This window comes from Oncorhynchus gorbuscha, linkage group LG16 (genome assembly GCF_021184085.1).
Source record: "Oncorhynchus gorbuscha isolate QuinsamMale2020 ecotype Even-year linkage group LG16, OgorEven_v1.0, whole genome shotgun sequence".
NCBI lineage: Eukaryota > Metazoa > Chordata > Actinopteri > Salmoniformes > Salmonidae > Oncorhynchus > Oncorhynchus gorbuscha.
Window position 1 is genome coordinate 70,581,812 of NC_060188.1, and position 15,691 is coordinate 70,597,502.

Here is a 15,691-nt window from a genome sequence, read left to right on the forward strand (position 1 = left end):
ACATCCTCCTTTCACACCCATAGTAGAATTCTTAAAGGGACAGCTACACAAAATATTTTCCATATGCACGATTTTGATGATATAAAATTGTAGATATGTTAATACATTGTGATATTTGACTGCCTTTGTCTATTAATTTGTGCTTACTTCGTGTCAACTTGACAAGACAAGACAATATACGTTTTTGTTCTCTTCAACCATAATAATGCCCAACGCCCATGCTCTTGAATAGTCAAATGTTCCATAATTTGCTAATATGCTGTGTTCATAAATGGTCAAAATAAACGACTGGGAAAAATCCAACTGGTAATTAGTAACTAGTGGGAAACTCCTCTGTCATCTCTGAGCTCCAACTTCTCCCACATGCTGACCTCCCCTAATAAGGATATTACCTCTATAACAGCATTTTCCACAGTTAAATGCAACAACAAAACATTATTTATAAAACGCAATCTATTAATATAGATTTTGAACATATAATTTGTTTAAAAGCATGATAGCTGTACCTTTAGTGTATCGTTGACGAAGCTTGTTGGCCATTAGCCAATCAGCATTTCTCAACAAGTTCAAAGCAAGTAAATGCATACAACTGGTATTTACGAGTTTACAGCTAGTAATTACCAATTTGTTATGAATGCAGAAGTATTATTTACTGCTGCTGTAAACACATTTTCTATAAAAATGTCTATACACACCAGCATATACATATATATATATATATATTCCAGACTCTGACATTGCTCGTTCAAATTTTTCTACATTTCTAAATTCCTTTATTTTATTTTTTGGGGATTTGCGTGTGTAGTATTGTTAGGTATTACTGCACTGTTGGAGATAAGAACATAAACAGTTCGCTACACTCACGATAACATTTGCAAAATGTATGTACACAACCAAATAACATTTTAATTGATATTGGGCAGATTCGAATATGCTGAGCCGCTAGACACCGGTCTATGGCCCGGGATTTAAACAGTTAAAGGCGGTGAGGTAGGAGTATCTTTCTCAAATCGAACAGTAATCTGCGCTGCTTGGTCATGTTGTCAACAAGGCAGCATAGCATCATCCAGAAACATACAACATATCTTTCCATCAAATATAGGTTTGAATTTTCGAAATAAACTGAACAAAAATATAAATGCAACATGCAACAATTTGTAAGATTTTAAAATTGTATTTGTTTATTTAACTTTAATTTAGCTAGGCAAATCAGTTATGAACAAATTATTATTTACAATGACGGCCGAATCCGGATGACACAGGGCCAATTGTTCGCCGCCCTTTTGGCTACAGCCTGGAATCAAACCAGAGACTGTAGTAACGCCTCTTGCACTGAGATGCAGTGACTTACACCGCTGCGCCACTCGGAAGCCAATTTATGGTTACAGTTCATATAAGGAAATCAGTCAATTGAAATGAATTTATTAGCCCTATTCTATGGATTTCACATGACTGGGCAGGGATGCAGCCATGGGTGGGCCTAGGAGGGCATATGCCCACCCACTTAGCAGACAGCCCCACCCACTGGGGAGTCAGGCCCAGCCAATCAGAATGAGTTTTTCCCAACAAAATGACTTTATCACAGACAGAAATACTTCTTATCAAAAGCAATCCCTTTTGCATGTGAAAACACAGAAGCTTACTCATTACTCTAATACCAGCAACAGTGTGTAAAAACCTTGTGAAGACTTACATAAAATGTTTGACCTCTGTCATTGACAACAAAGGGTATATAACAAAGTATTGAGATAAACTTTTGTTATTGACCAAATACTTATTTTCCACCATAATTTGCAAATAAATGAATTAAAAATCCTACAATGTGATTTTCTGGATTTTTTCTCATTTTGTCTGTCATAGTTGAAGTGTACCTATGAAGTGTACCTATTATATTAAGTAGCATTGTTTAAAGGGGCTAGTGATATATTTTTACATCAATTTCCATCAATTCCCATTATTAAAGTGGCTGGAGTTGAGTCAGTGTGTTGGCAGCAGCCACTCAATGTTAGTGGTGGCTGTTTAACAGTCTGATGGCCTTGAGATAGAAGCTGTTTTTCAGTCTCTCGGTCCCTGCTTTGATGCACCTGTACTGACCTCGCCTTCTGGATGATAGCGGGGTGAACAGGCAGTGGCTCGGGTGGTTGTTGTCCTTGATGATCTTTATGGCCTTCCTGTGACATCGGGTGGTGTAGGTGTCCTGGAGGGCAGGTAGTTTGCCACCGGTGATGCGTTGTGCAGACCTCACTACCCTCTGGAGAGCCTTACAGTTGTGGGCGGAGAAGTTGCCGTACCAGGCGGTGATATAGCCCGACAGTATCCTCTCGATTGTGCATCTGTAGAGGTTTGTGAGTGCTTTTGGTGACAAGCCGAATTTCTTCAGCTTCCTGAGGTTGAAGAGGCGCTACTGCGCCTTCTTCACGACTCTGTCTGTGTGGGTGGACCAATTCAGTTTGTCCGTGATGTGTATGCCAAGGAACTGAAAACTTTACTACCCTCTCCACTACTGTCCCATCGATGTGGATAGGGGGTGCTCCCTCTGCTGTTTCCTGAAGTCCACAATCATCTCCTTTGTTTTATTGACGTTGAGTGTGAGGTTATTTTCCTGACACCACACTCGGAGGGCCCTCACCTCCTCCCTGTAGGCCGTCTCATCGTTGTTGGTAATCAAGCCTACCATTGTAGTGTCGTCCGCAAACTTGATGATTGAGTTGGAGGCGTGCATGGCATCTCGAGCTTGATGACGAGTTTGGAGGGCACTATGGTGTTAAATGCTGAGCTGTCAATCAATCTGAGATATTTTCGGATGATTTGGACATGATATGCGAAAAATGCTAATATCGGTCCCATTACTTGAATGGGATTTGTGCCACAAATGCTAAGAAGTTAGCATGTGGAAACTTTCCAACTGATGTTTACGATTTCACAACTGGTAAATACCACCTTCCCACCTGGTTAATACGCAGCATTAGGCACTTGACATCCTGGTCAAAACATTTGGATGACGTTTCATATCCGTGTCGACAGAGAAAATGGCGGAAGTGGAGGAGACAAGTAAATTTATGGTAAGATGAAAGCACATAACGTAACTATTCGTGTTCATATATACCACATTTACATAGTATACATTAATGTTTTTGTAGGCGTGGTGTTAATATTAAATACAGATGAGGGAATGTCAACATTGGTGTTGACCAACACTCCATGGAAAGGAAAACGCTTACAGTAACATTGTTGTATGTTCAGTAAATGTGCAAAAGTTCTCAATGGCTTCCAAAACCTGGAGAGAGAATCGATTAGTTCTTTAACTAGCCATGTAAACAATGACGGAACGAAACAAGAGGGAGAACATTAGCTATCTAACGTTACTGCATTATGCCTGTTTAGCCAAGCTAGCTCTCCACCATGCATGTGCCAACAGTAGCACCCAAACCAAATATTGTAATAAGACCGCATTGAATTATCATATAGAAACTAACTTTATAGCGAAGTTATTTATTGAGAGCCAAATGTCTAATTTATTTGTACCTGTGTTTCTTATTTCCAGTTTACAGGTTTGTCAGATGTGTCTGTTTCAGGGGACATTCCTGTTGAGGGGGAGATCAATGTCCCTGTTGGAACACCGAGTCAGGACATAGAATACTCCACACTGGATGAACCTGTTAAAGATACCATAGTAAGATTTCCCTCTTTGTGTACATACTTGAATCTTTAAAGGCCTAGTGCAGTCAAAAATGTGCCCCCCCCTGTGTTTTATATCAAATTGTACAACAGCTGATGAAGCGAACACTGTCATTTCGCCTGACATAGACATTGTGCTCTCTCATCAGGACACTGTTGTTTAAAGGAGCAAGCCAACAACACAGCTAACACAATCACTTCAAACTGAAGCTGGGAAGACTGCAAACTAGCTGCACTTTGTTTCTTTTTACCTTTTTTTTATTTCTTTGTATATATCCATAAAATTATGTTCATTACTATGGGACAGCAGGAGATGGAGTTTGAATATTGAAACAATGTTGAAATGTCAGAGAGACAGACTGCAAGGTTTATACAAATCTCCGCTGTTGAAAACAAGATGTTAGTCTACAAGACGTGAGATAATGTCTAATGTTTTTTTATAGTGGAGCTCAAGTTTATTAAGTGCCTGGCTGGGCTGATGAGACAGTGGATTGTGCTGTCAGATGGAACAGAGTAAATCAGCATTTTAACATCAGATTTAGCTGGTGGTAACTTGTGGAATAGACACCAGCTGGTATGCACTTTTAACCAATCAGCATTCAGGATTAGACCCATCTGGTGGAAAATAGACATAACAAAGAGTTCCAAACCTCTCTGCCAATAACGGCTAGTTTTCAGTTTTCCCCTCCCACTCAGACCACTCTTATTCTGGCTTGAGAAATAGTTTTTTGTTAAAAAGCTATTTTTGCCTATTTGAAATCTATTACAGTAAAGGTACCTTTTACCCTGAAATTATTTGATAGTGATATAAAAATGTATGCATTAAATGACACCTTTAATTTGGCCCTTCCCTGATACATGGCACTTCTAAAATCTCCCTCATGTCTCATTTACAGTTGCGAGATCTGAAAGCAGTGGGGAAAAAGTTTGTTCATGTGATGTATCCCAAGAAGAGTTCAGCGCTACTGAGAGACTGTGAGTACTGTGTACTTTGAAAGATGAATTCATCTTTTAAACTATTCCAACACAATGAACAAGTGGTGTTATATGATACGACAAAGCTGTATCAAACTTGGTAATATATTTAACCAATGTGTACAAGGATAACAGTATAATGATATGAAAAACATTATATTACGTTACATTTGTAGTAGTACCTAGGAAAATGTGGCAAACAAAATGTGCCAGGTGTATTAATATTATTTTAACTCTCTCCAATACTACCTAGGAAAATGTGATGATGCTAAATGTGTTTGATGTTTTAGTAGGAATATTGTGTTTACTTTGTCTTCTTTTCCAGGGGACTTGTGGGGACCATTATTGCTCTGCATGACACTGGCTCTGTGAGTATTCACGTTTCAATGTAGTAGCAGAATATAACTGCTAACACTCTTTGAGAATGAAGGATGACAAGAGAAGGATGAGCTATGGATTGATAATCTTTCCTTCCTGCTTTTTTAGGATGCTGCAGGGGGGTTCAGTTGACAGTAAGGGCGACGGAGGGCCCCAGTTTGCAGAGATGTTTGTGATCATCTGGTTTGGATCTGTCATCATCACACTGAACTCGAAGCTGTTGGGAGGCACCATGTATGTGTCTGTCATTTCCAACTGCCCAACTTTATAGCTGGCTTCCAATCATTATGGTGAAATTATTCCAGTATTACAAATATTGACATGAGAGCATTTAAACATGCATACAGTGGGGCAAAAAAGTATTTAGTCAGCCACCAATTGTGCAAGTTCTCCCACTTAAAAAGATGAGAGAGGCCTGTAATTTTCATCATAGGTACACTTCAACTATGCCAGACAAAATGACAAAAAAATCCAGAAAATCACATTGTATGATTTTTTTGGAATTTATTTGCAAATTATGGTGGAAAATAAGCATTTGGTCATCTACAAACAAGTAAGATTTCTGGCTCACACAGACCTGTAACTTCTTCTTTAAGAGGCTCCTCTGTCCTTCACTCGTTACCTGTATTAATGGCACCTGTTTGAACTTGTTATCAGTATGAAAGACACTTGTCCACAACCTCAAACAGTCACACTCCAAACTCCACTATGGCCAAGACCAAAGAGCTGTCAAAGGATACCAGAAACAAAATTGTAGACCTGCACCAGGCTGGGAAGACTGAATCTGCAATAGGTAAGCAGCTTGATTTGAAGAAATCAATTGTGGGAGCAATTATTAGGAAATGGAAGACATACAAGACCACTGATAATCTCCCTCGATCTGGGGCTCCACGCAAGATCTCACCCCGTGGGGTCAAAATGATCACAAGAAGGGTGAGCAAAAATCGCAGAACCACACGGGGGGACCTAGTGAATGACCTGCAGAGAGCTGTGACCAAAGTAACAAAGCCTATCATCAGTAACGCACTACGCCACCAGGAACTCAAATCCTGCAGTGCCAGACGTGTCCCCCTGCTTAAGCCAGTACATGTCCAGTCCCGACTGAAGTTTGCTAGAGAGCATTTGGATGATCCAGAAGAAGATTGGGAGAATGTCATATTGTCAGATGAAACCAAAATATAACTTTTTGGTAAAAACTCAACTCGTCGTGTTCGGAGGACAAAGAATGCTGAGTTGCATCCAAAGAACACCATACCTACTGTGAAGCATGGGGGTGGAAACATCATGCTTTGGGGTTGTTTTTTTGCAAAGGGACAAGGACGACTGATCAGTGTAAAGGAAAGAATGAGTGAGTGAGATTTTGAGTGAAAACCTCCTTCCATCAGCAAGGGCATTGAAGATAAAATGTGGCTGGGTCTTTCAGCATGACAATGATCCCAAACACACCGCCTGGGCAACGAAGGAGTGGCTTCGTAAGAAGCATTTCAAGGTCCTTGAGTGGCCTAGCCAGTCTCCAGATCTCAACCCCATAGAAAATCTTTGGAGGGAGTTGAAAGTCCGTGTTACCCAGCAACAGCCCCAAAACATCACTGCTCTAGAGGAGATCTGCATGGAGGAATGGGCTAAAATACCAGCAACAGTGTGTGAAAACCTTGTGAAGACTTACAGAAAGCATTTGACCTCTGTCATTTCCAACAAAGGGTATATAACAAAGTATTGAGAAACTTGTTATTGACCAAATACATATTTTCCACCATAATTTGCAAATAAATTAATTTAAAATCCTACAATGTGATTTTCTGGATTTTTTTTTCTTCTCATTTTGTCTGTCATAGATGAAGTGTACCTATGATGAAAATTACAGGCCTCTCATCTTTTTAAGTGGGAGAACTTGCACAATTGGTGGCTGACTAAATACTTTTTTGCCCCACTGTATACTGTAATATGATTAGTTCCTTAATTTAATTTATTCATTGAAACCTTGTTTATAAATGCCTGTTTTCCCTCCCTCTCTAGATCTTTTTTCCAGGGCCTGTGTGTGCTAGGCTACTGCATCATGCCTCTGACTGTGGCAATGGTCGTCTGTAGGCTAGTGCTGCTGGGTGGGTCTTGGTGGTTCATCTTTATCGTCCGACTAATTGTGGTCACAGCATCATTCAGTTGGTCCACGTTTGGTAAGGAAGGTCCTTTTCATAAGGAGACAATTATATTTGTTTAAATTTAGTTGGCTATATTTATTGGTGCAAACACACCTCTACAAACACATTGACTGTTTGCAGTCATACTGACTTCCAGTAGGTGGAGCTGTTGCATAAAGATTCACCTTCTAATGTTCCTCATAACATTAGTACTACATTTGAATATATTATTACTGTCTAATCTTATCATAAAACAAGTCACTGATAACTCATTAGTGTATGTATGTATACGATTTCCCCCCAGCCTCTACAGCTTTCTTAGCAGATTGCCAGCCTCCCAATCGCAAAGCTTTGGTGGTGTATCCTGTCTTCCTTTTTTACTTCGTCATTGGATGGATGATTCTCACATTCTCACCGTCTGCGTAACAGTGGACTTATCTCTAACTGAACTTATCCCAATCCTTTTGGAATAGAAGGATACAATCAACACCTTGCAATTTGTGAAAGTTGAGTGGAGTGTTGGGAGTACTTTTGATGGAAAACAGTGTATGTTTCTTTGGAGCTACAAGGACAATGGTGAGATATTAACCATAGAGCACAATGCTTTGCCTCTTTTTTTTGTGGCTCTATTATTGCTAAGCATAGCTAAGAAATACAGTGGAGTACAAAGGACAAAAGTGTCAGTGAGTCCCTATGAGGATGTCAGAAAAGCCTATCTGCTTGATTTAACAAGCTCTCTGTGTCTCACTTGAAGAGATTACTTATCTCAATTGTTTCCTGCCTTGTAAATTATCTTACAATACCAACTAAGGTTTCTACACTAACCACATTCCCCACTGTAATGTTAATAATTCATAACATGTAGACTAGCAGGAATAAAGGGGACTATGTGATCTATATTGTATGTGTCATGGTCTATTGCCATTTACTTATGAATATGAGATGCCAGAATGTATACAGTACACTGCCTCACTACATCCTACTGCATATGCCCTATCACTCAAACATTGCTTGGAAATAGGTTTCTGTTTTATTTAGGAATAAGTAAAACATCTTCAAGTAGTATTATCTTATTCAGAAGGTAGGATTTGATTATCACGGATAGTGTCAGTGTTGCTCGATTTTGATATGAGCAACCTAAAAAGAATGTAGGTGGCTGTAGTTTACATTTTCACATTTTTACTTTCACAAGGTTGTGAAAATATATACATTTCCAGTTCTCTTAATATTTGAATGTCATTCTATTAAAACAAAAATGCTGTGAAAAACAATGGCAGCCTCCAAAACCTGACTCGTTTCTATAATTGTGTTTTTATTTCAATTTTGTAATACGGTACAAAGACATTGATGGAATCAGAAGCTAAATGGGGAATAAGAGTCCTTGGTATACAAATTTCTTCTGTCACTAGCGATATAGCTCCAATATTATGCGAGAACTCTGGACCACGCCAGCAGCAGTTAAACTGAAAAGTATATTTTGATAGCCTGTCAGAAGCCTCTGATTGTTATGGGTTAGTTTGCCGGCATATGTGTAGCTCCTGACTGTTGACTCAAGGCATGTGTGTGAAGAGAAATCATTTATTGGGAGTTTAACCTCCACAAATACCTGCCTTGAAACCTCTTAAGTGTGCATTCTGTTTAAATAAATCTCCTCTGGAGATTTTTTCTTCTGAAAATCATAGCACTTTCAAAACTCCAAGCAACGCAAATGTGTCTGTTTCCATGATGTTTGTACTTTTATATAACACTGTAAACCTATAATAACTAACGGGAAGTAAATGCATCCATTTCCTTTCAAATGAATAGTTTTTGTATCAAGTGTCAGTTGTGGGGTGGTGAAGACTGAGTCAGGCGCAGGACACAGAACTGAGTAAAATAACATACTTTACTCAGAAAAATATTCAGCCAATAAATCCACGCAGGGATAACAAACCCTAACACAAAAGACTAAAATAAAACCAGGAACAATCACGCACAAAACATAATGAGAACCAGGGGGTTAAATAGGGAAATAGTAATACCGTAATGGGAACCAGGTGTGTACAATCAAGACATGACAAATGGAAAAAGAAACGTGGATCGGTGGCAGCTAGAAAGCCAGTACTTCCCACTAAGACAGCGCACTGTCCGACCGATGCCAGGATGACCAGAGTAGGGTGACGTATGAGCCCAACAGATCAATCGATCACGAACATCAGACGGAACGTACTTACGTCCAACTGGACACTGGGTGGGAGTGGGCTCCGCACGTAACACCCGCTCGATGTTCCGCATCAACCTCCCATACCACAGGTGCCACCAGGTAAGAAGCCGGACGTATGGGAGTGGGATCCGTGGACCGCTCCTCTGTGTCATTTACATTTAAGTCATTTAGCAGACGCTCTTATCCAGAGCGACTTACAAATTGGTGCATTCACCTTATGACATCCAGTGGAACAGTCACTTTACAATAGTGCATCTAAATCTTAAAGGGGGGGGGGGTGAGAGGGAATACTTATCCTATCCTAGGTATTCCTTAAAGAGGTGGGGTTTCAGGTGTCTCCGGAAGGTGGTGATTGACTCCGCTGTCCTGGCGTCGTGAGGGAGTTTGTTCCACCATTGGGGGGCCAGAGCAGCGAACAGTTTTGACTGGGCTGAGCGGGAGCTGTACCTCCTCAGTGGTAGGGAGGTGAGCAGGCCAGAGGTGGATGAACGCAGTGCCCTTGTTTGGATGTAGGGCCTGATCAGAGCCTGGAGGTACTGAGGTGCCGTTCCCCTCACAGCTCCGTAGGCAAGCACCATGGTCTTGTAGCGGATGCGAGCTTCAACTGGAAGCCAGTGGAGAGAACGGAGGAGCGGGGTGACGTGAGAGAACTTGGGAAGGTTGAACACCAGACGGGCTGCGGCGTTCTGGATGAGTTGAAGGGGTTTAATGGCACAGGCAGGGAGCCCAGCCAACAGCGAGTTGCAGTAATCCAGACGGGAGATGACAAGTGCCTGGATTAGGACCTGCTCCGCTTCCTGCGTGAGGCAGGGTCATACTCTGCGGATGTTGTAGAGCATGAACCTACAGGAACGTGCCACCGCCTTGATGTTGGTTGAGAACGACAGGGTGTTGTCCAGGATCACGCCAAGGTTCTTAGCGCTCTGGGAGGAGGACACAATGGAGTTGTCAACCGTGATGGCGAGATCATGGAACGGGCAGTCGTTCCCCGGGAGGAAGAGCAGCTCCGTCTCATAGATCCGAGACAGTGCGTCTGCCTTAGCGTTCTGGGAACCTGGTCTGTAGGATAGAGTGAACACTAAACGGGTGAAAAACATGGCCCACCTTGCCTGGTGAGGATTCATTCTCCTCACCGCCCGCATGTACTCCAGATTGCGGTGGTCAGTCTAAATAAGAAAAGAGTGTTTAGCCCCCTCAAGCCAATGCCTCCATGCTTTCAGAGCCCCTACAACAGCCAACAGCTCCCGGTCCCCCACATCATAGTTTCACTCCACCGGGCTGAGCTTCTTCAAAAAGAACACACAGGGGCAGAGTTTTGGTGGCGTACCCGAGTGCTGAGACAGCACAGCTCCTATCCCAGCATCGGACACGTCCACCTCTACTATGAACTATGAACGCTAAGGAGGGATCAGGATGAGCCAACACAGGAGCCGAGGTAAACAGAGCCTTCAGGTGACCAAAAGCCCTGTCCGCCCCAGCTGACCATTGCAGTCGCACTGGTCCCCCTTAAGCAAAGAGGTAATGGGAGCTGCTACCTGACCAAAGCCCAAGATAAACCTCCGGTAATAGTTGGCAAACCCTAAGAACCGCTGCACCTCCTTTACCATGGTTGGAGTCGGCCAATTACGCAAGGTTGAAATGCGATCATTCTCCATCTCCACCCCTGACAGGCGGTACTCTAGGAAGGAGATGGACTGTTGGAAGAACAGACATTTCTCAGGCTTAACTTACAGGTCATGCTCCAACAGTCGACCAAGCACCTTGTGCCCCGGCGCGTGTAGCGGAGTATATTACAATGTCTTCTATATACACCACTACACCCTGCCCGTGCAGGTCCCTGAAAATCTTGTCTACAAAGGATTGGAAGACGGATGGAGCATTCATCAATCCGACGGCATGACAAGGTACTCATAGTGCCAAGAGGTGGTACTAAATGCCGTCTTCCACTTATCCCTTTGGTGAAGAAGCGTGCACCATGCAATGACTCACACTGGCTATGAGAGGCAGCGGGTAACTATACTTCACCGTGATCTGATTCAAACCTCTATAAGGGAGTAAACCTCCATCCTTCTTCACAAAAAATAAACTTGAGGAGGCAGGTGAAGTGGAAGGCCGAATGTATCCCTGTCCCAGAGATTCGGTGACATATGTTTCCATATACGCCATCTCCTGGGAAGTGCTGTTTCTACCAGGAGATTTATCGCACAATCCCCCTGTCGATGGGGTGATAGTTGAGTCACCTTATTTTTACAGAGAGCCAAATCGGCATATTCGGGGGGGGGATGTGCATGGTGGAGACGTAGTTTGGACTCTCCACCGTAGTTTCACCTATGGAAACACCTATACACCTCTCTGAACACTGACGTGACCATCCCTTGAGAGCCCTGTTGCCACGAAATAGTGGGGTCATGAAGGGCCAACCAGGGAAACCCCAGCACCACAGGAAACGCAGGAGAATCGATTAGGAAGAGACTAAATCTCTCCTCATGACCCTCCTGCATTGTCATACATAGTGGAGTTGTGACCTCCCTAATCAGATGTACAGGGAAGGGCACATCAATAGGAACAATAGGGATCCCTAATCTACGAGCAAACGAACGGTCAATAAAGTTCCCAGCTGCGCCTGAATCTACTAGCGCCTTTTGCTGGGAAAGTGGGGAAAACTCAGGAAATTCTATAGGTACTGTATATGCATGTGCGCAACAGAAAGCTCTGGGTGAGTTGGGTGCATACTCACATGGGATGATCCACCAGTGCCCTGCCTGCTGCCTCGACTTCCTGGGGAACCTCTCCAGCACCGACCAGCAGTGTGTCTTCTGCGGCCAAAGGTAGTGCAGGAAACAACCCCCCCTCCGGTCACCCTTAGAGTAGCACCTCTGAGCTCCATAGGTGTAGGATCGGAGGTGCTGGGGAATAGAATGGACGGACCCCGATCCGGACGTACGCGGGTGGCCAACAGGTTATCCAGCTGGATGGATAAATCCACCAGCTGGTTGAGGGTGGTGTCCCTGCAGGCCAGCTCCCGACGAACGTCCTCACGTAGACAACATCGGTAATAGTCAATCGGGGCCCTCTCATTCCATCCTGCGCTGGCAGCCAGGGTCCTGAAGTCCAGTACAAATTCCTATGCGCTCCTCATCCCCTGTCTGTGATGGAACAAGCATTCCCCCGCCACTCTCTCCTCAGGTAGATGACCAAAGACCTCCCCATTGGCCCACTCAAGCGCCTTCCCCGACAGACTGGAGATGAGGGCGGACACGCTCTCGTATCCCGAGCGAGCCGGGTGGACGGTCGCCAGGTAGAGCTCCAACTAGAGCAGGAACCCCTGGCACCCGGCAGCCGTCTCATCATATGCGCTCGGGAGTGAGAGCCGAATCCCACTGGGTCCAGGTGAAGGAGGGGTGGATAGCAGTGTGGTTTGTGGTGTTGGTGTTGGTTGGAGTGAAGTTGATGGGGTTGTGGGAAATCCGCCTCTTTCCCATCGCTCCATGGTGAGCAGCACGCAATCCATGGCTGTGCCAAGATGTTTGAGCATCTTCGAGTGTTCCTCCGCTGCTGGACATGTTCCTCCACTGGTACCGGAGGACTGGGTGCACCTGCTAACTCCATTAAAAAGGTGCGTGATTCTGTCAAGTGTCAGTTGTGAAGAGGTGAGGACGGAGTCAGGCGCAGGAGACAGAACTGAGTAAAATAATGTAATTTACTCTGAAAAATAATCAGCCAATAAAACCACGCAGGTATAACAAACCCTAACACAAAAGACTAACACAAAACCAGGAACAATCGCGCACAAAACATAATGACAACCAGAGGGTTAAATAGGGAAATAATAATAATGTAATGGGAACCAGGTTTGTACAATCAAGACATAACAAATGGAAAAAGAAACGTGGATCGGTGGCAGCTAGAACATCACCGAACATTCGGACGGAAGTCCCTCCTGGCAGCTGCCCATGTCCTTTAATGCTTCTTGTTATTGACAAGAAGCACAGGATTCCTATTTGACTCAGCCGTGCCTCCTTGCCTGTCTAACATTTCCTCATCACACACCCCTTCTAATGTGACTAGCTCCGATGCTTTTCCACTGCCCCGCTACAGAGTCTTTCTCTGCAGGCAGTCACTGAGTCCGAGGTGCTAAAGGAGCTCCTTAAACTTGACCCCCAAAAAACATCTGGATCAGATGGTTTAGACCAGGCCTAGGCAACTATTTTTCATGGAGGGCCATATTAGAATATATTTTTGCCATCGCGAGCCAGAATTATATTACAGGATTATACATCATGTGTGTGACTGTGTTGACAGATCTATCTACTGTAAATCATATCCAGATACGCTACTTATTTAACTTTTTTAACATGAACAGAAATTAACCACATCCATGTTCCCCTTTTGGTAGGTATTTTCATTATTAAACATGCAATGAACTACACGGAGGCAAAGGTACGCTGTGCATTCAGCACCACGGACAGAACTCTTGTTACTGTATGCACAAAAACACAAGAAAGCGAGAGAGCTCAACATTACATTTAAACTACTCAATCAGTGTGAGGAGTGAAGTCTCTGATGGGTATTAATACATTATTTTTCATCCCCAACAATAACATAAACTTGGTTACAATTTAATAGAGACCACATGGAACCCTCACATAAAAATTACACTCAGTGTAGTCTAGAGCTCAGAACATGCTTCCGTTGGATGGGTTTTTCTCTCCATAATTATTGAAGTTCCCACAAATACCAGAGCCAACCTCTATTAGGCCTATCTGAAACTCCTCTAAGTCCTTGATGGGACTGAAGACCATTACCAACAGAACAGAGACGATATAGCAACTTCATTTATTTCCTATTACCATCTCACCTCCATTATTTAAGTCCACCAAAGCTTTAGAGGCATCTTTGGAAAAATAACTATCTTGGCCCAGGAGGCAACAGTTTGATGTTCTTGTAGAGGAGGAAAAGCCGGTAACATTGCCACTTCCCCTGAGTTGAGAGGTCAGGCTTAACTGCCAGCCTAGCAGACACCTTTTCTATGGTATCTGTCTATCACATCACCCTTTATGAATCTGTTATAACATCTTCAACAAACATTGTTCTAGAAATGTCCCTCAAGCTACACTGTTCTTTTTCTGAGTGTGCATTTACTGGTACAGGTCTGTTCAATTACCAATGAGCTTTTGTATTAGGCCTGTCTCTTATAGCAAGCAACACACATACACATTGTTTGTGTAATGAAAACAAAGACATGTAATGAATGCATGTAGTGCAGAAAAATGCATTGTCAAAAGGCACTGTGATGAATTCCAAGAGGACCTGAAAAATTCTAAGTATGACTGGCATGCAATCCCCACCAGGTCAAGTGTTTTCGCATAGATGGCAATGATTATATTGTTGCCATCCCCACAATATAGGAAAAATCCATTATTGTCATTGTTGACAGCTCGCCATTTATTCTGCATTATGTTTGTCATTCTGCAAGGTGCTTGCTTCTCTATGCATTTGCGATAGTGCCACAAGCAATACATGTGTGTTCTATATTCTGCATCTAGTCAAGAGTGAAAGACATCTGATTGAAGGCCATAAATCACCAGTCATTTCAAATTCAATCAAATGTATTTTATAAAGCACTTACTTCAGCAGTTGTCACATAGTGCTATACAATTCAAGGGTTCTATGAGGACTCTATGACATTGTAACCAAATTTATGTTATTGTTGTGGATAAAACACCAGATTATGCAGTCTTTGAGTTTTGTTGACTTAATACATTGGGAATCCATGAAAATACAAAATATTCAGACACTTGGAAGCCAAAGACACAATGTTGATCGGCATGCTTGCTCTCATCATGACAGGGCTGAATGACAATATTAATCAAGATATGTGTGCTATCCTGGTTAGTGGAACACACTGTATTGTATGTGAGATGGGGCATAGAAATATAACAATATTGGCCATTGTTCTGTTGTAACGCATCACACGGTGCGTGGGTATAGCATGGTTCCAGAGGACATTCCGTGGCCTTTGCACATTGGGACTTCAGTGCATTCTATATCAGTCAACAGTTGTTTATGTGTTCACTCGTCATTGAGGTTCGTAAAATTTTGTATTTTCCATTACTGGGGGCTGGGACGATTATGGTCTTAAATTGCTTAGAACTGTCATGAAATCCCTTCAGTAGTTCTGATACACGATGCTTCCCCTCCTGAACAACAGAGAGAGAGAGACAGATACTGCATGCCGAGCCCCGCCTAAGCTGCAGTGAATCCAGCCATCTATTGGTTTCAGAGCTACATTATACTGTATGCTGTTTTTTGAGGGGCC

At 42.9% G+C, this 15,691-nt stretch overlaps 1 protein-coding gene across 1 annotated transcript; it reads left to right on the forward strand.

Moving 5' to 3' along the window:
* Positions 1–2,904: 2,904 nt before the first annotated feature.
* LOC123999569 (protein YIPF6-like) lies at positions 2,905–8,440 on the forward strand. Its single transcript, XM_046305474.1, has 7 exons — positions 2,905–3,062; positions 3,545–3,673; positions 4,575–4,653; positions 4,979–5,021; positions 5,140–5,265; positions 7,048–7,205; positions 7,474–8,440. The coding sequence occupies exons 1-7, from the start codon at positions 3,030–3,032 to the stop codon at positions 7,593–7,595; spliced, it is 690 nt and encodes a 229-aa protein (XP_046161430.1). The 5' UTR covers positions 2,905–3,029; the 3' UTR covers positions 7,596–8,440.
* Positions 8,441–15,691: the final 7,251 nt, after the last annotated feature.